The following is a 26,372-nucleotide window of genomic DNA, read 5'->3' on the forward strand; positions in this document are numbered from 1 at the left end:
TGCCTCAGTCCTTCACTCCATCCCCCAAAATGTGTGGATGGATCCAAGGGGACAAGGGAAGTCTCTTGAAGAGATGGCTACTGACCCCTCTATGGAAGCCCCAGACAGAGGCACAGAGACAAAATGTCACCTGCTCAGCAGGCCAACCATTGAGCAGGCCATTGGGTTGCTGAAATTGCAATCCTGGTACTTTGGTTGGTGAGTGGTGCCCTCCAATATCCGCCTGCATGGTCTCGGTCATTGTGGTGGTCTTCTGCGCTCTTCATAACCTTCCAGATAGGTGTGGAACTTGAGGACAGGAAAGCCCTGGAAGGAGACAACTCATCGGGGTGGCAGCAGGAGGTAAGAGAGCAGGAGAAAGAGGGGCAGAGGGGGATAACACAGAACAGAGAGGTGACTTCCTCTTGTCACCCTCTGGAAAGAGGACCTCCCTCCTCTTCCTCACACCCTGCAGCATTATTAGATCCAGGTCAGCATCGATGAAGTGAGGGTCTGCCCTGCCCTGAATGCCAGGCCTCCTGCTCCTCTGTGCCATCTTGCTTCTCTCTGGTGAAGTGATTGGCAGCCTCAGTGATGGCTGCCATGGGGTACCAACATGAGCCCCACACTTGATCCGACCCATCTCCATTTTTAATCACACTGGTTCTAAGTGGATAGAAAACCCGTCTCCATACCAATTAAGGGTTTACCCATTCGAAAATTGCAATCTGAATCAGTTTCCTACAGGAAATGGGTTTCTGACCCGTAACTAAATGCAGTTCCCGTTTCCCGCCTCCATAACAAAAATCCAGCCCCAGGATATTATAGTCCTGTCAGTCTGGGAAAGTTATTGGCATAGATAATTAAGGACTGGCTGGCTGAGCACTTGGAAAAATTTGAGCTGATTGGAGAGAAGCAACATAGATTTGTAAAGTAAAAACAGAAAATACGAGAAATACTCAGCAGGTCAGGTAGCATTGTGGATAGAGAAACAGAGTTTACGTTTCGGGTCAGTGACCTTTCATCAGAACTGGGAAATAGGTTTTAAGCAAGTAAAAGGGGGGATGGTGGGAAAAAGAACAAAAGGGAAAGTCTATGACAGGGTGGAAGACAGGAGAGCTTAAATAACCAAAGAGTCGGTGGTGCAAGGCCAAAGGACGTGGTAATGGGACAAATAAAGAAACAAAAGATGTATCTAGAGGAGGTGTGAAAGGCAGAATGATGAAGAGCTGACACCTGAAAGTAAAAGCAAGAGAAAAGCGAGAGTAAAACCAAAGCCTGCGAAGAAAAAGGAAAGAAAATGGGGGTAGAGGTTACGGTTTGAAATTGCTGAACTCAATGTTGAGTTCTTAATGTTGAGAACTTAAGCAAGGAGTCAGGAGGGCTAAAAGGGGTCATGAAAAGTCATTGGCAAACAGGATTAAGGATAATCCCAAGGCTTTTTATACATAAATAAAGAGCAAGAGGGTAACTAGGGAAAGGGTTGGTTCGCTCAAGGACAGAGAAGGGAATCCATGTGTGGAGCCAGAGGAAATGGGCGAGGTGCTAAATGACTAATTTGCATCAGTATTCACCAAAGAGAAGGACTTGGTGGATGATGAGCCGAGGGAAAGGAGTGTAGATAGCCTCAGTCATTTCATTATCAAAAAGGAGGAGATGTTGGGTGTCTTGCAAAGCATTAAGGTAGATAAGTCCCCAGGGCCTGATGGGATCTACCCCAGAATACTAAGGGAGGCAAGGGAAGAAATTACTGGGGCCTTGACAGAAATCTTTGTATCCTCATTGGCGACAGGTGAGGTCCCAGAGGACTGGAGAATAGCCAATGTTGTTCCTTTGTTTAAGAAAGGTGGCAAGGATAATCCAGGAAATTATAGGCCAGTGAGCCTTACATCAGTGGTAGGGAAATTATTGGAGAGGATTCTTCGGGACAGGATTTACTCCCATTTGGAAACAAACAAACTTATTAGCGAGAAGCAGCATGGTTTTGTGAAGGGGAGGTCGTGTCTCACTAATTTGATTGAGTTTTTTGAGGAAGTGACAAAGATGATTGATGAAGGAAGGGCAGTGGATGTTATCTATATGGACTTCAATAAAGCCTTTGACAAGGTCCCTCATGGCAGACTGGTACAAAAGGTGAAGTCACATGGGATCAGAGGTGAGCTGGCAAGATGGATACAGAACTGGCTCAGTCATAGAAGTCAGAGGGTAGCAGTGGAAGGGTGCTTTTCTGAATGGAGGGATGTGACTAGTGGTGTTCCGCAGGGATCAGTGCAGGGACCTTTGCTCTTTGTAGTATATATAAATGATTTGGAGGAAAATGTAGCTGGTCTGATTAGTAAGTTTGCGGACGACACAAAGTTTGGTGGAGTTGCGGATAATGATGAGGATTGTCAGAGGATACAGCAGGATATAGATCGGTTGGAGACTTGGGCGGAGAAATGGCAGATGGAGTTTAATCCGGACAAGTGTGAAATAATGCATTTTGGAAGATCTAATGCAGGTGGGAAGTATACAGTAAATGGCAGAACCCTTAGGAGTATTGACAGGCAGAGAGATCTGGGCGTACAGGTCCACAGGTCACTGAAAGTGGAAACGCAGGTGGATAAGGAAATCAAGAAGGCATACAGCATGCTTGCCTTCATCGGTTGGGGCATAGAGTATAAAAATTGGCAAGTCATGCTGCAGCTGTACAGAACGTTAGTTAGGCCACACTTAGAATATTGCGTGCAATTCTGGTCGCCACACTACCAGAAGGACGTGGAGGCTTTGGAGAGGGTACAGAAGAGGTTTACCAGGATGTTGCCTGGTCTGGAGGGCATTAGCTATGAGGAGAAGTTGGATAAACTCATTGTTTTCACTGGAACGACGGAGTTGGAGGGGTGACATGATAGAGGTTTACAAAGTTATGAGTGGCATGGACAGAGTGGATAGTCAGAAGCTTTTTCCCAGGGTGGAAGAGTCAGTTACTAGGGGACATAGGTTTAAGGTGCGAGGGGCAAAGTTTAGAGGGGATGTGCGAGGCAAGTTTTTTACACAGAGGGTGGTGAGTGCCTGGAACTTGCTGCCGGGGGAGATGGTGGAAGCAGGTACGATAGCGAAGTTTAAGAGGCATCTTGACAAATACATGAATAGGATGGGAATAGAGGGATACGGTCCCCGGAAGTGCAGAAGGTTTTAGTTTAGGCAGGCATCAAGATCAGCGCAGGCTTGGAGGGCCGAATGGCATGTTCCTGTGCTGTATTGTTCTTTGTTCTTTGTTCCGAAAGCTGTAAGGTGCCTAATTGAAAGATGAGGTGCTGTTCCTCAGGCATACATTGAGCTTCACTGGAATATGACAGGAGGCCAGGACAGAGAGATCAGTATGAAAGCGAAGTGGAGATTAAAATGACAGGCGACTGGAAGCTCGGGGTCACGCCTGTGGATTAAACAGAGGTGTTCTACAAAGCAATCACCCAATCTGCATTTGGTCTCTCCAATGTAGAGCAGACCACATTTTGCGCAGTGAATACAGTCCATTAAATTGAAAGAAGGACACATAAATTGCTGTTTCACCTGGAAGGAATGTTTCAGGCCTTGGACAGTGAGAAAAGTGGAAGTGACAGGCCTGCACTTGCATGGAAATGTGCCCTGGGAAGGGGAGAGGGGTCAGAGTGGACCAGAATGTTGTGGAGGGACCAGTCTCTTCAGAACTAAGTAAGGAAAGGGGACGGGAAGATGTGCTTGATGGTGGGGTCATGATGGAGGTGGTAGAAATGGTGAAGGATGATCTGTTGAATATGGAGACTGGTGGGTTGGAAGATGGAAAGGAAACCCTATCATGATTCTGGAAGGGAAAGGAAGGGGTGAGAGCAGAAATGCAGGAAATGGGACAGACACAGTCGAGGGCCCTGTCAACCACGGTGCAAGAGGGGAATCTTTAGTTGAGGAAAAAGGAAGACTTATCAGAAGCACTGGTATAAAAGGTCCCATCATCAGAACAGATGCGATGGAGATGAAGAAACTGGGAGAATGGAGTCCTTACAGGAAACAGGCTATGAGAAAGTGTACTCGAGGTAGCTGTGGGAGTCAGTGGGCTATAGTGAATATTGGTTGATATTTATCTTCAGAAATGAAGACAGAAAAGTCTAGGATGTCCAGAAAGAGTCGGAGATGAACCATGTGAAGGTGAGAGAAGGGTGGAAAATTGGAAGCAAAGTCAACGTAATATTCCAGTTCAGGGCGAAAGCAGGGAACAGAACCGATATAGTTAGCAGTGTACCAGAAAAAGAGGTGAGGAAGGGGGCCTGAGCAGGACTGGAGCAAGGAATAATGCAAAGATCACACAAAAGGGCAGCCATAGCCAGGATTCATGTGGTAACCATAGGGACACCATTTATATGAAGGAAGTGAGTGGAGTTAAAGGAGAAGTGGTTCAATGTGAGAACAGGTTCAGCTAGGTGGAGGAGGGTGGAGGTGGATGGGGACTGGTTGGAACTCCAGTTAAGGAAGAAGCAGAAAGCCCTCAGACCTTGCTGGTGGGGAATGAAAGTGTAGAGAGATTGGGAGGTCCATGGCGAAGAGGAGACGGTTAAGGCCAGGATCATTATGACTCCCTTTGGCCTTACACCAACTCTTTGGTCATTAATCACGCCTGCCTTCCATCCTATCACAAACCTGCCCCCCCTTTTGTTCTTTTTCTCACCCTCCCCACTTTCATTTGCTTAAAACCTATTACATTTCTAACTTTTCCCAGTTCTGATGCAAGGCCATCAACCTGAAACGTTAATTATGTTTCTCAATCCATAGATGCCGCCTGATCTGCTGACTATTTCCAGCATTTTCTGTTTTTATTTCAGATTTCCAATATTTTTCTTATGGATTTTTTAATTCATTAATGGGATTGAGCGCTGCTGGCTAGACCAGCATTTATTGCCCATCTCTAATTGCCCTTCAGGTGGTGGTGGTGAGCTGCCATCTGGAACTGCTGCAGTCCATGTGAGGTAGGTATACCCACAGTGCTGTTAGGAAGGGATTTCCAGGATTTTGACCCAGCGACAGTGAATATAGTTCAATATATAGTTCCAAGTCAGGATGGTGTGCAGCTTGGAGGGGAACTTACAGGTGGTGGTGTTTTTTTTATTATTCATTCATGGTGTGTGGGCATCGCTGGCTAAGCCAGCATTTATTGCCCATCTCTAATTGCCCTTGAGAAGGTTATGGTGAGCTGCCTTCTTGAACCGCTGCAGTCCATGTGAGGTAGGTATACCCACAGTGCTGTTCGGAAGGGAGTTCCAGGATTTTGACCCAGCGACAGTGAAAGAATGACGATATTGTTCCAAGTCAGGATGGTGTGTGACCTGGAGGGGAACTTGCAGGTGGTGGTGTTTCCATGCAGTTTGCTGCTCTTGTCCTGCTGGTTGGTAGAGGTCAAGTGTTTGGAAGGTGCTGTCTAAGGAGCCTTGGTGCGTTCCTGCAGTACATCTTGTAGATGGTACACACTGCTGCTACTGTGCATCGTTGATGGAGGGAGAGAATGTTTGTGGATGGGGTGCCAATCAACCTGGATGATGTCGAGCTTCTTGAGTGTTGTTGGAGCTGCACCCATCCAGGCAAGTGGAGAGTATTCCATCACACTCCTGACTTGTGCCTTGTAGATGGTGGACAGGCTTTGGGGAGTCAGGAGGTGAGTTACACACCGCAGGATTCCTAGCCTCTGACCTGCTCTTGTAGCCACGGTATTTATATGGCTACTCCAGTTCAGTTTCTGGTCAATGGCAGCCCCTAGGATGCTGATAATGGGAGATTCAGCGATGGTAATGCCATTGAATGCTAAGGGGAGATGGTTAGATTCTCTCTTGTTTGAGATGGTCATTGCCTAGCACTTGTGTGGCACGCATGTTACTTGCCACATATCAGCCCAAGCCTGGATATTGTCCAGGTCTTGCTGCATTACTACTCGGACTGCTTCAGTATCTGAGGAGTTGCGAATGGTGCTGAACATTGTGCAATCATCAGCAAACATCCCCACTTCTGACCTTATGATTGAAGGAAGGTCATTGATGAAGCAGCTGAAGATGGTTCGGCCAAGGACACTACTCTGAGGAACTTGCAGTGATGTCCTGGAGCTGAGATGATTGATCTTCAACAACCACAACCATCTTCCTTTGCACTCCAAATGATTCCAACCAGCGGAGAGTTTTCCCTCTGATTCCCATTGACTTCAGTTTTGCTTGGGCTCCTTGGTGCCATACTTGGTCAAATGTTGCCTTAATGTCAAAAGCAGTCACTCTCACCTCACCTCTGGTTTTCAGTTCTTTTGTCCATGTTTGAACCAAGGCTTTAATGAGGCCAGGAGCTGAATGCCCCTGGTGGAACCCAAACTGAGCGTCACTGTGCAGGTTATTGCTAAGCAAGTGCCGCTTGATGGCACTGTTGATGACACCTTCCATCACTTTACTGATGATTGAGAGTAGACGGATGGGGTAGTAATTGGCCGGGTTGGATTTGTCCTGCTTTTTGTGTACAGGACAGACTTGGGCAATTTTCCACTTTGCCAGGTAGATGCCAGTGTTATAACTGTACTGGAAACTTGGCTAAGGGAGTGGCTAGTTCTGGAGCACAAGTCTTCAGTACTATTGCCGGAATGTTGTCAGGGCCCATAGCCTTTGCAGTATTCCAGTGCCTTCAGCCATTTCTTGAAGTCACGTGGAGTGAATTGGATCGACAGAAGACTGGCATCTGTGATGCTGGGGGCCTCAGGAGGCTGAGATGGATCATCCACTCGAAACTTGTGGCTGAAGATGGATGCAAATGCTTCAGCATTGTCTTTTGCACTGATATGCTGGGCTCCCCCATCATTGAGGATGGGAATATTTGTGGAGCCGCCTCCTCCTATTAGTTGTTTAATTGTCCACCACCACTCACGACTGGATGTGGCAGGACTGCAGAACTTAGATCTGATTAATTGTTTACGGGATCGCTTCGACCTGTCCATCACATGCTGCTTCTGCTGTTTGGGTGCAAGTAATCCTGTGCTGTAGCTTCACCAGGCTGAAACCTCATTTTTAGGTATGGCTAGTGCTGCTCCTGGCATGCCCTCCTGCACCCTTCATTGAACCAGGGTTGGTCCCCGGCTTGATGGTAATGGTAGAGTGGGGGATATGCCGGGCCATGAGTTGACAAATTGTGGTTGAATACAATTTTGCTGCTGCTGATGCCCCACAGCGTCTCATGGATCCCAGGTTTGAGTTGCTAGATCTGTTTGAAATCTATCGCATTTAGCACAGTGGTAATGTCACACAGCACTATGATGGGTAGCCTCAATATCAGATCAGGACTTCGTTTCCACAAGGAATGTGCACTGGTCACTCCTACCAATACTGTCATGGACAGATGCATCTGCGACAGGTAAATTGGTGAGGATGAAGTCAAGTTGGTTTTTCCCTCTTGTTGATTCCCCACCACCTGCTTCAGACTCAGTCCAGCAGCTATGTCCATTCGGATTTGGCCAGTTTGGGCAGTAGTGGTGCTACTGATCCACTCTTGGTGATGGACATTGAATTCCCCCACCCACAGTATATTCTGCTACCCTTAGTGCTTTTTCCAATTAGTGTTCAATATGGAGTAGTACTGATTCATCAGCCAAGTGTGGAAGAGGGTGGGCAGTAGGTGGTAATCAGCAGGAGGTTTCTGTTTGACTGAGTTTGACCGGATTCCATGAGACTTCATGGGGTCCAGTGTCAATGTTAAGGACTCGCAGGGCAACACGCTCCTGACTGTATACCACTCTGCTGCCACCTCTGGTGGGTCTGTCCCGCCAGTGGGACAGGACATACCCAGGAATTATGATTGTGATTGAAGTTATGATTCTGTGAGCATGACTATGGCTGTTGCTTGATTAATCTTCGGGACAGCTCTCCCAATTTTGGCACAAGTCCCCAGATATTAGCATGGAGGACTTTGCAGAGTCGACAGGGCTGGGTTTGCCACTGTATTTTCCTGTGCCTAGGCTTAGGTCGAGGCCGAGGCTGATGCCAGGTGGTCCGTCCGGTTTCATTCCTTTTCTTACACTTTGTAGCGGTTTATTACAACTGAGTGGCTTGCTAGGCCACTTCAAAGGGCATTTAACAGTCAACCATATTGCTGTGGGTCTGGTATTGTATGCAGGCCAGACCGGGTAAGGACGGCATATTTCCTTCCCTAAAGGGTATTAGTGAACTAGATGGGTTTTTACAACAATCGACATGGTCACTATTAGACCAGCTTTTAATTCCAGTTTTTTATTAATTGAATTCAAATTTCACCATCTTCCATGGTGAGATTCGAACCCACGTCCCCAGAGCATTAGCCTATGCATCTGGATTACTAGTCTAGTGACATTACCACTATGCCACCACCTCCCAGATTTGTAAAGGGTAGGTCATGTCTAAGGAACCTAATAGAATGTTTTGAGGAATTAACTAAAGTAGTAGACAGGGAAATGTGTATGGATGTTGTTTATATGGACTTCCAGAAAGCAGTTGATAAAGTTTCAAATAAGGGACTATTAACTAAAATTAAACCTGATGGCACTCAAGGCTACTTATTGACCTGGTTAAGAGATTGATTTGGCAGCCAAAGACAGAGAGTAGGGATAATGGATATGTACTCAAATTAGAAGGGAGTGAGTTGTACTGGGGCCTCAACTGTTCAATATATTTATTGCTAACTTAGATAACACAATAGAGATCCATATATCCAAGTTCGCAGATTACAGGAAAAAGAAAATTTGAATTTATATAGTGCCTTTCACAATCTCAGGATGTCCCAAAGCACCTTACAGCCAATGAGATACATTTGAAGTGTAGTCCTGCTGTGATGTAGGAAATGAAGGTTGACAAAAAGGTTGATGAGATAGTAAGCAGTGTAGACAGGAGTTTAAAATTGGAAAGAGGCTTGGGTGAAACTGTGGCAGATAGATTTCAATGCAGCTAAGCGTGAGGTCATCCATTTTTGACCAAGTAAGTATAGATCTAAGTAATATTTAAATGATGAAAAGCTAAGAATAGTGACAGTCCAATGAGATTTAGACATCCATGTACACATATCACTAACATGTATTACATACAAAAAAAATCAAAAAGACTTTAATATCTTTATAGCTTTTATATCTAGCGGGGAGGCGGGGGCGTAGTGGCAATGTCGCTGGACTAGTAATCCAGAGCCCAGGCTAATACTCCCGGGACATGAGTTTGAATCCCACCATGGCAGATGGTGAAATTTGAATTCAATTAATAAATCTGGAATTAAAAGCTAGTCCAATGGTGCCATGAAACTATCATTGATTGTTGTAGAAACCTATCTGGTTCACTAATGTCCTTTAGGGAAGGAAGGAAATCTGCTATCCTTACTTGGTCTGGCCTACATGTGACTCCAGACCCAGTCAATGTGGTTGACTCTTGATGCCCTCAGAAATAGCCTATCAAGCCACTTAGTTCAAGGACAATTAGGGATGGGCAATAAATGTTGGCCTAGCCAGCGACACCTACATCCCACAAACAAATAAAATTAAAATAAAGGGGAGGAAATGTGGCTACAATTAGACAAAGCGCTGGTTATACCACATCTGGAGTGCTGTTTATAATTCTGGGCACCGCACCTTAGAAATTATATATTGGCCTTGGAAGGAGTGCAGCGCACATTTGCCAGAATGGTACCAGGTCTCAATGGTTATAAGGAAAGATTACATAAACTAGGCTTAGCCCTTGGAATATAGGGGTAATTTGATTGAGATTTTTAGGATTTTGAAAGAAATTGATAAGGTAGATAGAGGGAACTTTTTTTAATGCTGAGTGCAGGAGTGTCCAGGACAAAGGGACATAACCTTAAATCAGAGCCGGGCCATTTAAGCATGAAGTTAGGAAACAGGTCTTCATGGAAAGGGTGGTAGAAGTGTGGAACTTTCTCCCATTAAAAAAAACAGTAGATGCTAGCTCAATTAATAATTTTAAATCTGAGATTGATAGATTTTTTGGGAGACAAGAGTGTAAAAAGATATGGAGCCAAGGTTAGACAAGATGGAATCTTGAAATGCTGTATGGTCTACTTGTGTTCCTATGTTACAAACAGTGGAATTCAAAGTGAAATATGACTTCGGTGCTGAAAGACTTTGAAGAACACTGCCACTGAATGGTTTTACAGATGGGGTTGAATTTTCGCGTTGGGAGAGGGAAACAGGTGTTGGCACTGTTTCCCAATCGCGAACCTACCCCTGAGGGGAAACAGTCACTGACCTGGGATTTTCATGGAGGTGTCCCCTTAATTGGCATGGGGATAGGGTGGGCTCTCAAAGTTGGAGGGCCAATCAGAGGCCTTCCAGCTTGACGGCAGCAGCAGACTTCAGTAGAAGGTAAGTAACTGACAGGGTACTTCAACATGAAAGTGCCCTCTCAACAACTTCTAAAAAAATTTAAATAAAAAGCTGGAAGTACATTGGAATGGTTAAGTCTAGAGGTTAAAAAAGGTTTCAGCAACATATGAGCTGAGGCGGGGCAAAGGCAGGCGATCTTACGGAGGTGGAAGTAGGTGGCCTTAGTGTGATAGCGCGGATATGTGGTTGGAAGCTCATCTCGGGGTCAAGGTTGCAAACAGTCTGGGTTCAGCCTCAGACAGTTGCCAGGGCGAGGAATGCAGTCAGTGGCTAGGGAATGCAGTTTGTGATGGGGACAATAGACAGTGGTTTTCGTCTTCCCAATATTTAGTTGAAGGAGGTTTCTGTTCATCCAGTACAGGATATTGGCCAAGTAGTCTGATAAGTTAGAGACAGAAGAGCAGTCATGATGAGAGGCGGAGGTGAGGTAGAGCTATTTGTCACAGTTTACATGTGGAACCTTTCATTGTGTTTTCAGATGATATTGCTGAAGGGCAGCATGTAGAAGAGAAATAGGAGGAGCCCAAGGATAGATCCTTGGAGGACTCCAAAGGTAATGGTGCAGGAGCAGGAAGAGAAATCATTGCAGGTGATTTTCTGGATAGATAAGAAATTGGACCAGGCGAGTGTAATCCTACACAGCTGGACCACAGAGGAAAGGCACTGGAAGAGGATGGTATATTCAACTGTGTCAAAGGCTGTAGACAGGTCAAGAAGAAGCATATTATCTGAATGGTGAAAGATTGCAGAGCTCTGAGATGCAGAGGGATCTGGGTGTCCTTGTGCATGAATTGCAAAAGGATAGTATGTAGGTTCAGCAAGTAATTAAGAAAGCTAATGGAATGTTATCACTTATTGTGAGGGGAATTGAAAACAAAAGCAGGGAGGTTATGCTTCAGCTATACAGGGCATTGGTGAGAATACATCTGGAGGACTGTGTAAGGAAGGATATAAATGTGTTAGAAGCAGTTCAGAGAAGGTTTACCAAACGAATACCTGGAATGGGCAGTTTGTCTTATGAGGAACGGTTAGGCTTGTATCCTCTGAAGTTTGAAGAGTAAGAGGCGACTTGATTGAAACATATAAGATTCGGAGGGGTCTGACAGAGTGGATGTGGAAAGGATGTTTCCTCTTGTGGGAGAATCTAGAACTAGAGGGTCAATGTTTAAAAATAAGGGATTGCCATTTAAGACAGAGAAGAGAAGAATTTTTTCTCTCAGAGGGTCATGAGTCTTTGGAACTCTCTTCCTCAAAAGACAGTAGAAGCAGAATCTTTAAATATTTTTAAGGCAGAGGTAGACAGATTCTTGATAAGCAAGGGGATGAAAGGCTGTTGGGGGTAGGCGGGAATGTGGAGTCGAGGTTACAATCAGATCAACCATGATCTTATTGAATGGTGGAGCAGGCTCGAGGGGCCAAGTGGCTTACTCTTGTTCCGAATTCGTATGTTCGTATGACAAACTGATTGATAATGTCATGAAGATCCCCACCTGCTAAGAATGAGGCATATTAATTTCATCATATGATCATCAATTTTAAACTGTTGCTGGAGTGAAGAGATGACTTGTTTGAAGAAACCAGCAGTGGCTGGAAGAACATTTGCATACTAAGAGACAGTGCTTGGAGAGACAAAGGAATTGCCCACTGATTCAATTAACAGAGATTAGGCTGGGCAATGGTGTTGTGGTGGGAGACAGCACTAACCACCCCCCCCCCCCCACCCCCAACCCCACCACGAGAGTTTTGGTATCCACAAAAGACACAGGGCAGTTTGTTGAAAAACTTAGTCACATGACTAACCTGCTGGTCAATGTGGAATTTTGAATTTTGCTCACAGGACAGTTTGGTCAGACTGCAAATTGCAACTGAACCTGGAAAAAGAGAGCTCTGTCTCCTGGTTGGCTCTCCCTTGCTTTCTTCCAAGCCTCCAGACCCATTGAAGTTGCGTAATCCTCGAGAGAGAAAAGACTCCTACATCAAAACAAGTTAAAGTGTGCACTGAGCCCCAACGAACAGCAAGACATAGTGGCAACCAAAGACTCCACATTGAACTCAAAGGACAGTAAATAGAAACCCAGCTATTGCCTCAAACTTTTCCCCTTTATTCTTTCTACTTTTTCTGTCTCTATCTGTGTGTGTGTTTATCGCTTATGCATGCTAGCGTGGTCATGTCGCGTATTCGTAGCCATTACCCAAGATAGAGTTTAAGATTAATAGATTTAAACAAGAAAGGTGGAAATGTAAGAAAACCTGTCTAATTGATTTATTTGCCTTACAGTTGGAAAGAGGTGAACAAGGATTCACTGAGGTGGAGCTCAAACACGGTGTTTTTATAAATTAAACCCTGTTACGGTTAAACCAGGCAAAGGCTGAGAGGGAACCCCTCGACCCTTTTCTCATCTGGTCGTAACAATAAACTTATTTATAGAAAGTAAAGCCTCAATGGCAATTAAACTTAATGTTTTAAGCAATACAATGAAACAAAAGCTGAAAGGGATTCCAATGTTTTGTTCTCTCAAAACTCAAAAACAATCATTCAACTGTGCCAGACAACCAGGGATTTAAAAAAGAAAGTAGAAAAATTCGGAATGAACTCAGTTATCTCAGTTCTGTTCTCAGATATATAAAGGTAGGCGCCCAAACCATAGTTGAACACTACAGAAGTAACGTCTTGGTTGTAAAGTGTTATGGGACAACTCAAAGACATAGAAGATGCCACATATATATACACAAATTCTTCAATCTTTTCTGTCACTTTTACCTTGCAATGATTCTTACAATGTTTTGACCACAGATATAATCACTCAAGCTGTGCAAAAAAGTTGATTTTATATTAGCTTTCTGATAATTGTATTGATAATTGTATTGTCATAATACGTTCACATATAGTTAAATAAAGTAAATTGCTAATAGCACAAAATGTACCATGTACAGTCCTCAATGTTCCTAAAGTAAGCCATAAGTTAATCATAAATTGAGCTAGAAGTAAATGTGTGAACTTGGCACAACTGTTAGCATTCAGATCTAATGATGATGGGTTCAAACTCCACAACAAACTGAAACACAATGGGGTAATTTTGGTGAAAGGGTGAAAATAGGTGCTAAAAGGATCCTGTGGTATTAGACACACCTGTTTGAAAGTCTGGTGTTAGCATACAATTTTGGGATAAACTGATGAAGCAGATACCTGCAGGTCTAGCACTCAAATGCTGATTAGAAGCAATTTTCGTGCAACAGTATATGTGGGCTCCATGCACCCACTTCCACTGAAGGTGTGGAGTGGGCTAGCTGACAAACAGCAGTAGGTTTCGAGATGGCTCGGGGACCGAGTGAGAGGGCATACAAGTTCACAGATATGACACTGGAGGTCATGGTGGAGGAGGTCCAAAGAAGAAGGGCTTGTCCTGTACCTGCAGGGGGAAGGATTCCACCTCATATTCTTGTCCCTCTGTACTGCTCTGCCTGAATTAACGCCCTTCTCCCATTCCTCGTGCAGACCAAGTGGGACCCACATCAAGATGCTGATGACCAATCACTCCTTTTCTCCTGGTAACTCGTATAAGGTGCTCCGTAAAGCAGAGAAGCACAGCACTTACTCTTTTAAGGTGAAGTGCTGAGAGAATTTCCAGAATAAATGCTGATAGAGATTTGGTGAAGTCTTGACAAGGTGTCCTACAAAGTCTCCTGATATGTTTCAAAATTCTGCAAACCTCCAGCAGTAAACGAACAGTAAATGCTAATATTCTGTCATTCTGGCCCCCATCTGCCAAGGATGAGGCATTATTAATTTCGCCACATGAACATTAAATTTCAAATTGTTGCTGAGAAGAACAGAAGGCCTGTGACAAGGACTGCCAGAACGTGTTCGGAAAGAAGACATTTGCATATTAACAGACAGTACTTGGAAAGGACAAAGGACCATTCCCTGACATAAAATACATAGAGCCAAGACATGGTCAGACCAGTTAGTCACATGACTAACCTACTTGGCATCCTGGGGGTTTCTGAATTGTACAGTTTGAACTGACAGCCTGCAGAAAGCTGTTTGCTCCAGGATTGAAAAGAACTCTCCTGGCTGGCTCGCCACAGCCTCTCCTGTCTGCTCCCATCTCTTTCTCATGGAACTACAAAACCCACTGAAGACACATGAACCTAAGAGAGAAAAGTCTCCTACAGTGAACAAGGTTTAAGAAGAATACTGGGTCCCAATCCAGACAAATGTGAGGTAATGCATTTTGGAAGATCTAATGCAGGTGGGAAGTATACAGTAAATGGTAGAACCCTTAGGAGTATTGACAGGCAGAGAGATCTGGGCGTACAAGTCCACAGGTCACTGAAAGTGGCAACGCAGGTGGATAAGGTAGTCAAGAAGGCATACAGCATGCTTGCCTTCATCGGTCAGGGCATAGAGTATAAAAATTGGCAAGTCATGCTGCAGTTGTACAGAACTTTAGTTAGGCCACACTTAGAATATTGCGTGCAATTCTGGTCGCCACACTACCAGAAGGACGTGGAGGCTTTGGAGAGGGTACAGAAGAGGTTTACCAGGATGTTGCCTGGTCTGGAGGGTATTAGCTATGAGGAGAGGTTGGATAAACTCGGATTGTTTTCACTGGAACGGCGGAGGTGGAGGGGTGACATGATAGAGGTTTACAAAGTTATGAGCGGCATGGACAGAGTGGATAGTCAGAAGCTTTTTCCCAGGGTGGAATAATCAGTTACTAGGGGACATAGGTTTAAGGTGCGAGGGGCAAAGTTTAGAGGGGATGTGCAAGGCAAGTTCTTTACACAGAGGGTGGTGAGTGCCTGGAACTTGCTGCAGGGGGAGATGGTGGAAGCAGGTACGATAGCGAAGTTTAAGAGGCATCTTGACAAATACATGAATAGGATGGGAATAGAGGGATATTGCCCCCGGAAGTGCAGAAGGTTTTAGTTTAGGCAGGCATCAAGATTGGCGCAGGCTTGGAGGGCCGAATGGCCTGTTCCTGTGCTATACTGTTCTTTGTTCAATGAAAAGCAAGATCTATCTACAATCAAGGACACTACAGTGAACTCTAAGAACCGTAACAACAACTCTTCAGATATTGCCTCAAACTTTTCCATTTTATTTTTCTTATGCTTGTTCTGTCCCTATCTGCATGTGTGTGTCGCGTATGCATGCTAGCATGGGCATGTCGTGTATCTGTAGGCGTTAACTGAATTAGAGTTTAAATTTAATAAATTTCACTTTTCTTCTTTAAACCTGAGAAAACCTATTGTGCTGGTTTCTTTGCCTTATTATTGGAAAGTGGTGAACAAGGATTCACCACGAGGGAACTAAAAACACGATGTGTTTAAAATTAAACCCTATTACAGTAAGACCAGGTGAAGGTTGAAAGGGACCCCTAGACCTCTTTCTCATCTGGTCATAACAATACCTTTAAGTAGAGCTCAAAATTCTCCATAACAACTCCTTTATTCCCAATCAGCCAGTCGCTGTTAGGAGAGGGCATGAGGTCAGTATTATCCACCAAAATGACATGCAGCCTCTTTATTGAGGACTAGGAGGCAATTTAAGTAGCAATCAGCCCCTTAATGATCCTCCAGGTGGTCATTCCTAGCGCAAGCATCAACTCCTTTACTAAGATGGTATCTTGCACTAAACATGGTCTACACTGGTGTTTCACCTTAAGACCAAAATTGACCACTCAAAGGCTCCTTAGCACCTCAAGTATTTGGGAGAAAATAGCCCCCATAATCTCAGCTGACACTACAGTGCAGTGTTAAGGAAGTGTCACCAATGAGTGGGGGAAAACCATGTAAGGGTTTAATTGATAAAGATAGGATTTTGAACTAAATGCATTTAAAGATGATGAGCCAATACAGATCACTAAGGATGGAGTGATGGGTGAATAGAACATAGTTTGGGACAGAATGTTTGCAACAGGGCTTTGAATTTGAGTTTATGAAGGGGTGTGGATGGGGGATCAACTTGGAAAATATTACACAAGTAAGGAGGTAACAAAAGCATGTACAGCGGTTTCAGCAGCGGAGGGACTGAAGTAGAGACGGACACTGGCAATGCAGCAGAGGTGGAAATTAATAGTTTTAATCATAGCTAGAACATAGGATTTAAGTTCAAGTTAAACAGGACACTAAGACTGCAAATGGTCTTGTTCAGCCTGAGAGAGAGGATGGTGTCAGTGACAAGGATGTATTCGGTCCTCCCAGTGTTGAGCTAAAGGAACTTGTGATTCATCCAGAACTTGATGTCTGACAAGTAATCTGATAGTATGGGGAGAAATGGCGGAGAGTGTTATGAATGCTGAAGTTTCTTTTAGTTTAGTTGTTATAATAAAAATCTTAAAACGTGAAATCCTGTTGTGCAATTCTTTAAATTGGTCAAGGGGTTCACAGCTTATATTTTTAACGCTAACAGTGTAACTGAGGTCGCAAAAAGAGGTAAAGCAAGAAAGCAGTTGTGTACACGTGAATGCTGACCTCCTATCTGTAGATTATGTCACCAAGGGACAGCATGTAAAAACAGGTTTGTCTCATTGGTACAGCTACCATCAGTATTCTTATCTAATATTACACCAGTGTTTAAACAACAACAGTGGATAATTTCTCATGCTGAGTCCCCAGAAAAAAGCACTTATTTTAGCGTGTCATTTTACCTGATGATCAAAATATTAAAATGCTGGCTGCTCACGAAAGAAATTCAGACTGCTATCAGCCATCGGAAAGTTTTGGTAACTTACCAAGAGGATATTGAATGGGTAATTCCAAGGCTTACAGTCTTTTTAAATATGGTTTGAAAAAGTCCACAAGCATCATTAGGTGGTGTTGCCATGTTTATAGAATTCATGGTCATAACACACATGTTCCCTAGAGCCTGGCAAGCAGTAAGATTTGCAAATCTCTGAAAATAAAAATGTGAACATAAACAGTAAAGTTGCTAATGAAGGTGAATCACAATTAATATATCCAACTTAATAAAATTCCTCTTACTTCATAAGACTAATTAATGACTCAGTAAATAAGATGCAAGCTTAGCATTCACTGTTTCTGATGTTAGAGTCCAACACTTAATATGACAATTTATTTTTTGCTATTTTAACCAGTTTATTTTAAACATATTAATGCTTGTTAAAATAGCAAACTGAGAAATGTTATATAAAGCTTTCACAAGTTCACATTGCAAGCAGTAATTCCTACACTACAAATTAGTTTATGCTTTGTCAGAATTTATTTTAAGGATGCCCTTCTCAATTACTTTTATAACAAAAATTTAAAGATTTCAAAAGCTTGATAATGATTACATTGAACTCAAAATCCTCAATATTTAATCAGGGTCATGAAGACAGCAGGGGTTGGGTGGGGTGGGTAGAATTTTGAGACAGGAGTTCCGTATGTCACACTGAAATTAACAACAGGATGTCTGTTAAATTTTTTCATCAGCTTTCCAGCTTGACAGCAAGCCTGATTGACTGGCAGGTTGCCTGTTGAGTGGGAGAGCCTGCAGCACAAGACCACAGTGGTATGCAGACAGCAGGGAGGGAGAGATCGCAGGGGGAGTGAGGTGGGGGCGGACAGAGATCATGGTGGAGTGGGTTGCAGGGGGTGAAGATTGAGGTTGGGCTCCAGCTTGAGATACAGTACTTCAGATGCAGGTTCAGGGGGTGATATTGGGCGATGGGGAGGTCAGGGGGATGGGAGGGAATGGGAGTCCACCCCTGTTGACAGTCACACCGGGAGCACGGGGAGCCCGTTCCCCCCCCACTCACGAGAGGGGAAGGCGCGGCAGCAGTCACTATCCCTCGACCCCGGGAAACGGCGAAGGCTCCTGCTGGGGGGCTATAACCTTCCCCACCGGCCTTCCCATCCGACCCAGAGCCGGTCGCGGCGCACCGCCAGCGGAGGAATTGCGCCCGGCGACGGCCGTGCCTGCGCAGGGGGCGGTCCCAGCAGAGGAGATCCGCCGACATCCCAACGCGACCGACCCATGCCGCCGAGTTGAATCCACAGGGCAGACTGCGCAGACCCCACCTGTTTACCTCTTAACGGTTTCACGCCCTCTTGAACTCTCTCTTCAAAGTTCTTTTCAACTTTCCCTTACGGTACTTGTTGACTATCGGTCTCATGCCAGTATTTAGCCTTAGATGGAGTTTACCACCCACTTTGGGCTGCATTCACAAGCAACCCGACTCCGAGAAGACTCGATCCCAACGAGCCGGGGCCGCTACCGGCCTCACACCGTCCTCAGGCTAAGCCTCGATCAGAAGGACTTGGGCCCCCCGTCAGAGAAAGAGGTCTTCTATACGCCACATTTCCCACGCCCGCCAGGCGAGCGGGGATTCGGCACTGGGCTGTTCCCTCTTCACTCGCAGTTACTAGGGGAATCCTTGTTAGTTTCTTTTCCTCCGCGTAGTAATATGCTTAAATTCAGTGGGTTGTCACGTCTGATCTGAGGTCGTAGGCAGAATGGTGAGCAATCTCGTGCGTGCGTTTCTCAACATCGGATGGCCCCCAGACGAAAATGCACCACCAAAAGCTCAGGCTGGCCGGGATCTCGCAATTTACTGACAACGGCACCTCGTACTCAACCCTCGAGGGGCGCTCACCTGACCAACCCCCATCGTAATGGGGGGGGGGGGGGCTCTGTCAGAGGGGAGGTTAGTAACGAGCGGATGTGCACGTGCATTGACGTTGGACTTGCGCCCGGGCTTGGCTCATAACTGTTCCAGAGTGCCGATAAGGGAGGTGCAGAAGACAGAGTGTGGGGGGTGTGCTTTTCGTGCTGCTGGTTTGAACTGCACGAGGGGAGGAGAAAAAAGCGAGCAGCCCACGGGAAGCAAGCGTGGAAAGGAACCGAGACGAGAGTAGCGAGAAGGCATGGGAAGAGTTTGGAGCACGTGCAATGGGGAGTATATATATGTCGAAAAGCAGGCAGCAGAGACCAGGGGGACAGGACAGTGCAGCACTGACTAGGTGCACCCTCAGATGTAGGCAAGCTTGCTAGAGGCACAACGGGAGGCATGCGTGTGGAAGGAGACAGGGCTCCAGCACAACACGCAGCACTGCAGGGATTCCATGGCAAAACTGCACAAACACCGAAAAAGGGCACGCAAAGCCAGCGAGGCAGCACGACAAGCCCACAGTCAACTACGTCAAGCTCTCCTCCTACTCCTCGTCGTCGTCCAGAACCACTAAACCACGACGACCACTGACAACAGCCATCGAGACCGAACCACACGGTTTGCGTCCAGAGACATGCCACACCAAGTCTCTCTCTCTCTATGCCGATTCACCAGGCAACGTTTTTCAAGCTTTCCCATCTCTGCTCTACACACTCCACAGAGAGTCAACTCTGCCCCATGATCCATTCGGAGGCTAACGGCCTGGCAGCAAGCAGTCCCAGCACTGACGCAGTCATTCGTTTGCAACCCACTGACAGCCGTCCTGGGAAAAGCAGAGGCTGGCCGAGACCAGTGCCGGCGCGCCCGGAGGCCCACGCCGGACAGACGGATTGCCCCACACGATTAAATGGAGGGACAGAGGTCGAACTTTCCCAAAGGCGGAGTAAACTCCGGGTCTGCACTTAGGGGGACGAAGAGGAGCAAAGGAACCTCTGCGACAAAACCCCAGCCGCGCTCCCGCCCCCAAAGGCGAGTGCGATTGATTGTCAAGCGACCCTCAGACAGGCGTAGCCCCGGGAGGAACCCAGGGCCGCAAAGTGCGTTCAAAGTGTCGATGATCAATGTGTCCTGCAATTCACATTAATTCTCACAGCTAGCTGCGTTCTTCATCGACGCATGAGCCGAGTGATCCACCGCTAAGAGTTGTCTCAGGTTTTCGGTCCATCCCTCACACGAGGGATCGAACCCAGAACGTGCGAACGCTCCCCTCCCCGGTGGGATGTGGGAAGCCCCAGCCTGGCACGGCCCTTCGGATTTCAGTCGAACAATCACAATGACCAAAAAAAAGGTTTCACATGGCTAACGTGGTCAGGGAGCTCGCGAGGCGAAGCGCATCAGCTCGTCCGACGCCGGAGCCCAACCGTGCTGACGCGCACCACGGACAACAGAAGCAGGGCTCTGCCGCCACCGAGGCAGGGAGGACGAGGAGAGAGCAAAAGCGGATGGACTGAGTGGGGTACAAGGCCGACAGGATGAGCCCGCTGCGGGGAAACAAATCCTGCCTCTGCGGCCAGGTACATTCTCTCGAACATCATGGCTGGAAGCTCAAGCTCGACACCGGCAACGGACATGCGAGTCTTTAAACCGCCGCTCCGCCAAAAGCACCAGCTCGCGGGGCTGGAGGGGGAATCGTGTAGGTACCCTGTACCGGTAAAGGGAGGGTGACTAGAGCGACCAAAGTGTCCCCACGGTGGGAAAGAAAGCCGGGCCTGCATCACCCTATCAGTCCCTGCAGAGCTCACAGTGGCCGGTTGACGAGGGGGGAGCTGGTGAGAGTCAGAAACCACAGGGGCATGGAGGTGTAGATGACCAAGAGGGCATCAGAGATTACAGAGTTGGAGGGAGTTGGAGATCATAGGTAAGGTGGAGATTATGGGAGGGTGGGGAGAATCAGCAATCACGGGGGGGGGGGGGGGGGGGGGTGGAGTCAGATCCTGGGGGTGGGGATTTTTTAAATTCTTTCATGAGATGTTGGTGTAGCTGGAAAAACCAGCATTTGTTGCCCATCCCTCACTGCCCCTGACAACTGAGTGGCTTGCTCGGCCATTTCAGAGGGCAGTTAAGAGTCAACCACATTGCTCTGGAGTCACATGTAGGTCAGACCAGGTAAGGACGGCAGATTTCCTTCCCGTAAGGACATTCATGAACGAGATGGGTTTTGATGACAATCGATGCTAGTTTCATGGTACCATTACAGAGACTAGCTTTCAATTCCAAATTTTCATTAATTAAATTTATTAATCAAATTTAATATTCCACCAGCTGCCAGCTTCCACTAAGCCACTGTCTTCCGAGAGATAACGCAGATCACAGAGGTAGTCTGAAATTGCAAGGAGTTGGGGGAGTCAGAGATTGCAGAAGATGGGCTGAGTCAAAGATTGCAGGGGTGACAGGAATCAGAGATCACAACGGGTATGGGAGTTGGAGATTACGGAGGTGGGGGGAGTCAGAGATCGCAGTGAGAGCCTGAGATTGTTGGGCTGCGGAAAGTCGGTGATTGTGGGGTGTGCAGGGAAGCGGGGACTCCACAGATTGGCTGAAGGCTGGGATGATACTTAGGTCTGTAATGAGGTAAGCTTGTTGGGCCTGAAGGAAACACTCCTGCTCCTGCTGGCCACAAGCAGTGCTGTAAATGCACATAACTTATGGACCTGGCCCTTTCTACCTTCTTTTACCTGCCGTGTTTCCCACATCCTGGGAAATTCAGCATCCATGGGATAATAATAAAAATCCTGTCAAAGTGGAGGCACACACCTCCTTAAAAGCTTTTACCGACCGACCCGTCTCCTGAGAGCAGATTGCTCACCTGTCTACCGTCCTGCATCTGTTAAAATCGGAAGTTGACGGGTTGGAGGCAGGTTGGAATCAGGTTTGAGATTTAAAAATAAAAACAAGAAATGCTGGAAATACTCAGCAGGTCTGGCAGCATCTGTGGAGAGAGAAACAGAGTTAACGTTTCAGGCCAGTGACCCTTCTTCAGAACTCAGTTCCAAAGAAGGGTCACTGACCTGAAACGATAACTCTGCTTCTCTCTCCACAGATGCTGCCAGACCTGCTGAGTATTTCCAGCATTTCTTGTTTTTATTTCAGATTTCCAGCATCCGCAGTATTTTGCTTTTATTTGAGATTTTAAAATGTTTACTTCCTACTTGCCCACCCGTAGAAGTTAAAATTCTGCCCAGAAAGTTACCCTAACACTTACCAGACATGCAATAGCTGATGCTTTCAAATGGGTGATAAACCAAGCGGATGACACCTTTAAATTCTGTAAAGATGAGGAAGTGGTCTTAGTAGCAATTTGAAACTATTGCTTCAGAATTTCCAAGGTGCTTCAATGTTTTTAAATGAGGCTCTTAAATCAGATTTTACATCACATGTCTTATAGCCATAGAGTTATACAGCACAGAAACAGGTCCTTCGGCCCATCGCATCTGTGCCGGCCATCAAGCACGTATCTATTCTAATCCCATTTTACAGCACTTGCCCCGTAGCCTTGTATGCTATGGTATTTCAAGTGCTCATCTAAATACTTCTTAAATGTTGTGAGGGTTTCTGCCTCTACCACCTCTTCAGGCAGTGTATTCCAGATTCCAACCACCCTCCGGGTGAAAAATTGTTTCCTCAAATCCCCTCGAAACCTCCTGCTCCTTACTTTAAATCTATGCCCCTGGTTATTGACACCTCCACTAAGGGAAAAGGTTTCTTCCTATCTATCCTATCAATACCCCTCATAATCTTGTATACTTCAATCAGGTTTCCCCTCAGCCTTCTCTGCTCTAAGGAAAACAACCCTAGCCTATTCAGTCTCTCTTCATAGCTGAAAGGCAACATCCTGGTGAATCCTCCTCTGCACCCTCTCCAGTGCAATCACATCCTTCCTATAGTGTGGTGCCCAGAACTGTACACAGTACTCCAGCTGCGGCCTAACTATTCTATGCCTTGGCTAATAAAGGCAAGTATCCCATATGCCTTCCTAACTGCCTTTTCTACCTGTGCTGCTGCCTTCAGTGATCTATGGACAAGTACACCAAGGTCCCTCTGACTCCCGTACTTCCTTGGGTCCTACCATCCATTGTATATTCCCTTGCCTTGTTAGTCCTCCTAAAATGCATCACCTCATACCTCTCAGGATTAAATTCCATTTGCCACTGCTCCACCCATCTTACCAGCTGATCTATATCGTCCTGTAATCTAAGGATTTCCTCCTCACTATTTACGACACCACCAATTTTCATGTCATCTGCGAACTTACTGATCATTCCTCCTATATTCATGTCTAAATCATTAATGTACACTCCAAACAGCAAGGGTCTCAGCATCGATCCCTGCAGTACACCACTGGTCACAGGCTTCCACTCGCAAAAACAACCCTCGACCATTACCCTCTGCCTACTGCCACTAAGCCAATTTTGTATCCAATTTGCTAAATTGCCGTGGATTCCAAAGGATTCCAACCTTCTTAGCCAATCTTCAATGTAGGACCTTATCAAAAGCCTTACAGAAGTCCATGTAGACTACATCAACTGCTTTACCTTCATATACACATCTAGTCACCACCTCGAAAAATTCAATCAAGTTTGTTAGACACGATCTCCCCCTGACAAAGCTATGCTGACTATCCCTGACTAATCCCAGCCTCTCCAAATGGAGATTAATCCTGTCCCTCAGAATTTTTTCCAATAGTTTCCCAACCACTGATGTTAGATTCACTGGTCTGTAATTACCTGGTTTATCCCTGCTACCTTTCTTAACTAATGATACCACATTCACTGTCCTCCAGTCCTCTGGTACCTCTCTTGTGGCCAGAGAGGATTTGAAAATTTGTGTTAGAGCCCCTGCTATCTCCTCCCTTGCCTCACAAAACTGCCTGGGATACATCTCATCAGGGCCTGGGGATTTATCCAATTTTAAGCCTGCTAAAACAGCTAATATACACAGAATGGCATTCTTTTCAGATTTGTAGCTGTTAAATTTTTCATGATGAAATTGCTTACGGGGAAATATTCCTTCATAAAGAAATAAAATAGCAACAGAACACCAATTTTAAATTTCAGCATCCTCATTGTGAGAAAATTGAGGTAGCACTGCTCCCTTAGCTAGTGGCGAGAACCAGCTAAAGAGGCGAGTTTCGTCGGTGGCTTCAGAGCCATCAGCAATTCCAATACTAAATCAGAGAATCATAAAAAGTTTATGGCACAGAAAGAGGCCACTCGGTCCACCCTGTCTGTGCCAGCTGAAAAATGAGCCACCCAGTCTATTCCCATCTTCCAACATTTGGTCAGTAACCCTGCAGGTTACAGCACTTGAGGTGCATATCCAGACCAGTGAGTTTAACATTAGTGGTAGGGAAACTATTGGAAAAAAAAATTGAATTGAGGTGAGGGTTTCTGCCTCTACTACCCTTTCAGGCAGTAAGTTCCAGACTCTCATCACCCTCTGGGTGAAAAAGTTTTTCCTCATCTCTCCTCTAATCTTTCTACCAATCACTTTAAATCTATGCTGCCTAGTCACTGACCTCTCTGCTCAGGTGAACAAGCCCTTCACCTCCACTCTATCCAGGCCCCTCACAATTTTGTACATCTCAATCAGATTTCCCCTCAGCCTTCTCTGTTCCAAGGAAAACAACCCCAGCCTATCCAATCTTTCCTCATAGCTGCATTTTTGCAGTCCTGGCAACATCCTTGAAAATCCCCTCTGTACCTTCTCTAGTACAATTACATCCTTTCTGTAATGAGGTGACCAGAACTGCACACAGTACTCAAGTTGTGGTCTAACCAATGAGTTACACAATTCCAGCATAACCTCCCTGTTCTTATATTCCATACCTCGGCTAATAAAGGAAAGGATTCTATGTGCCTTTTTAACTACCTTATCGACCTGTCCTGCTACCTTCAGGGATCTGTGGACATTCACTCCAAGGTCCCTCACTTCCTCTACACTTCTCAGTATTCTCCCATTAATCGTGGACTCCTTTGCCTTGTTTGACCTCGCCAAATGCATCACTCACACTTCTCCGGGTCGAATTCTATTTGCCAAATTTCTGCCCACCTGACCAGTCCATCAATATCTTCCAGCAGCCTACAGCTATCCTCCTTGCTATCTACCACACAGCCAGTCTTTGTGTCATCTGCAAACTTCTTGATCATGCCCCCTACATTTACATCCAAATCGTCAATATATATCACAAAAAGCAGGAAACCCAGTATTGAGTCCTGTGGAACACCACTGGAAACAGCCCTTCAGTTGCAAATACAACCGTCAACAATTACCCTTTGTTTCCTGCCACTGAGCCTAGTTTTGTGTCCATCTTGCTATATTTCCCTGAATCCCATGGGATTTTTTTTAACCTGTCTATGTGGGACCTTGTCAAAAGCCTTGCTAAAATCCATATAGACTACATCAACTGCACTACCCTCATCAATCTTCCTTGTTACTTCTTCAAAAAATTTGATCAAGTTGGTCAGACCAGATCTTCCCTTAACAAATCCATGCTAACCATCCTTGATTAATCTGTGCCCTTCTAAGTTACAGTTTATCACGTCTCTCAGAATTGATTCCAATAATTTGCCCACTACTGAAGTTAGACTGACTGGCCTGTAATTATTCGGTCTATTCCTTCCTCCATTTTTAAACAAAGGTATAATGTTAGCAGTTCTCCACTCCTCCCGGCACCACACCTGTATCCAGTGAGGACTGGAAAATGGTGGTCAGACCTTCCACTATTTCCCTTCATGCTTCTTTTAAACTAAATAACAACAGTACTGGAAATACTCAGCAGGTCTGGCAGCATCTGTGGAGAGAGAAGCAGAGTTAACGTTCAGGTCTGTGACCTTTCATCAGGAGTCTAGCACCACAGGAAGAAGAGCAAAGGGAGAGACTAAAGAGGGCTTTTTCCTTTCAACTCAAGATGCCTGAATGCCAGTAAGAGCAGAACAAGAAGGTGAGGATAGTCTAAGTGATGACATCCAGGAACAGCATTATCGAAAATGGGCACTGGCACGTCATTGCATCCTCAGAACAAGGGCAAATTAGCTTCAAATGTCAGAGATGCCTAAGGATGTTGCATGAAATGGTCACAGAAATTTGTAGGATCCTGCGGCATGACCTGCAGCCACTTGGCTTTGATGGGAATCCCATGCCAGTTTCCCTCAAGGTGACGGCTGCGTTCAATTTATTTGCTAGTGGGTTCTTCCAGGGATCCACGGGCAACATAGCTGCATCAAAGTGGCGAGCAATGCCCTTTATCGACATGCCAAAGATTTCATTTACTTACCTGTAGACGAGGACAGCCAGGCAGCAACATCTGTGGCTGGGTTCCCTAGAGTGCA

At 45.7% G+C, this 26,372-nt stretch overlaps 1 protein-coding gene and 1 non-coding gene across 2 annotated transcripts in view; both read right to left on the reverse strand.

Moving 5' to 3' along the window:
• Positions 1–26,372, reverse strand: part of LOC137370259 (uncharacterized) — a 323,712-nt gene that overhangs the window by 195,073 nt on the left and 102,267 nt on the right. Inside the window, exons 21-23 of the mRNA XM_068032638.1 lie at positions 26,318–26,362; positions 22,247–22,309; positions 17,107–17,267 (exon numbers count right to left, since the gene is read on the reverse strand). Of these exons, the coding sequence (XP_067888739.1) occupies positions 17,107–17,267; positions 22,247–22,309; positions 26,318–26,362 (269 nt within the window). The remainder of the gene's footprint in view (positions 1–17,106; positions 17,268–22,246; positions 22,310–26,317; positions 26,363–26,372) is intronic.
• Positions 20,036–20,189, reverse strand: LOC137370351 (5.8S ribosomal RNA). Its single transcript, XR_010975124.1, has one exon. It is a non-coding gene; the product is annotated as a 5.8S ribosomal RNA (ribosomal RNA).

This window comes from Heterodontus francisci, chromosome 5 (genome assembly GCF_036365525.1).
Source record: "Heterodontus francisci isolate sHetFra1 chromosome 5, sHetFra1.hap1, whole genome shotgun sequence".
NCBI lineage: Eukaryota > Metazoa > Chordata > Chondrichthyes > Heterodontiformes > Heterodontidae > Heterodontus > Heterodontus francisci.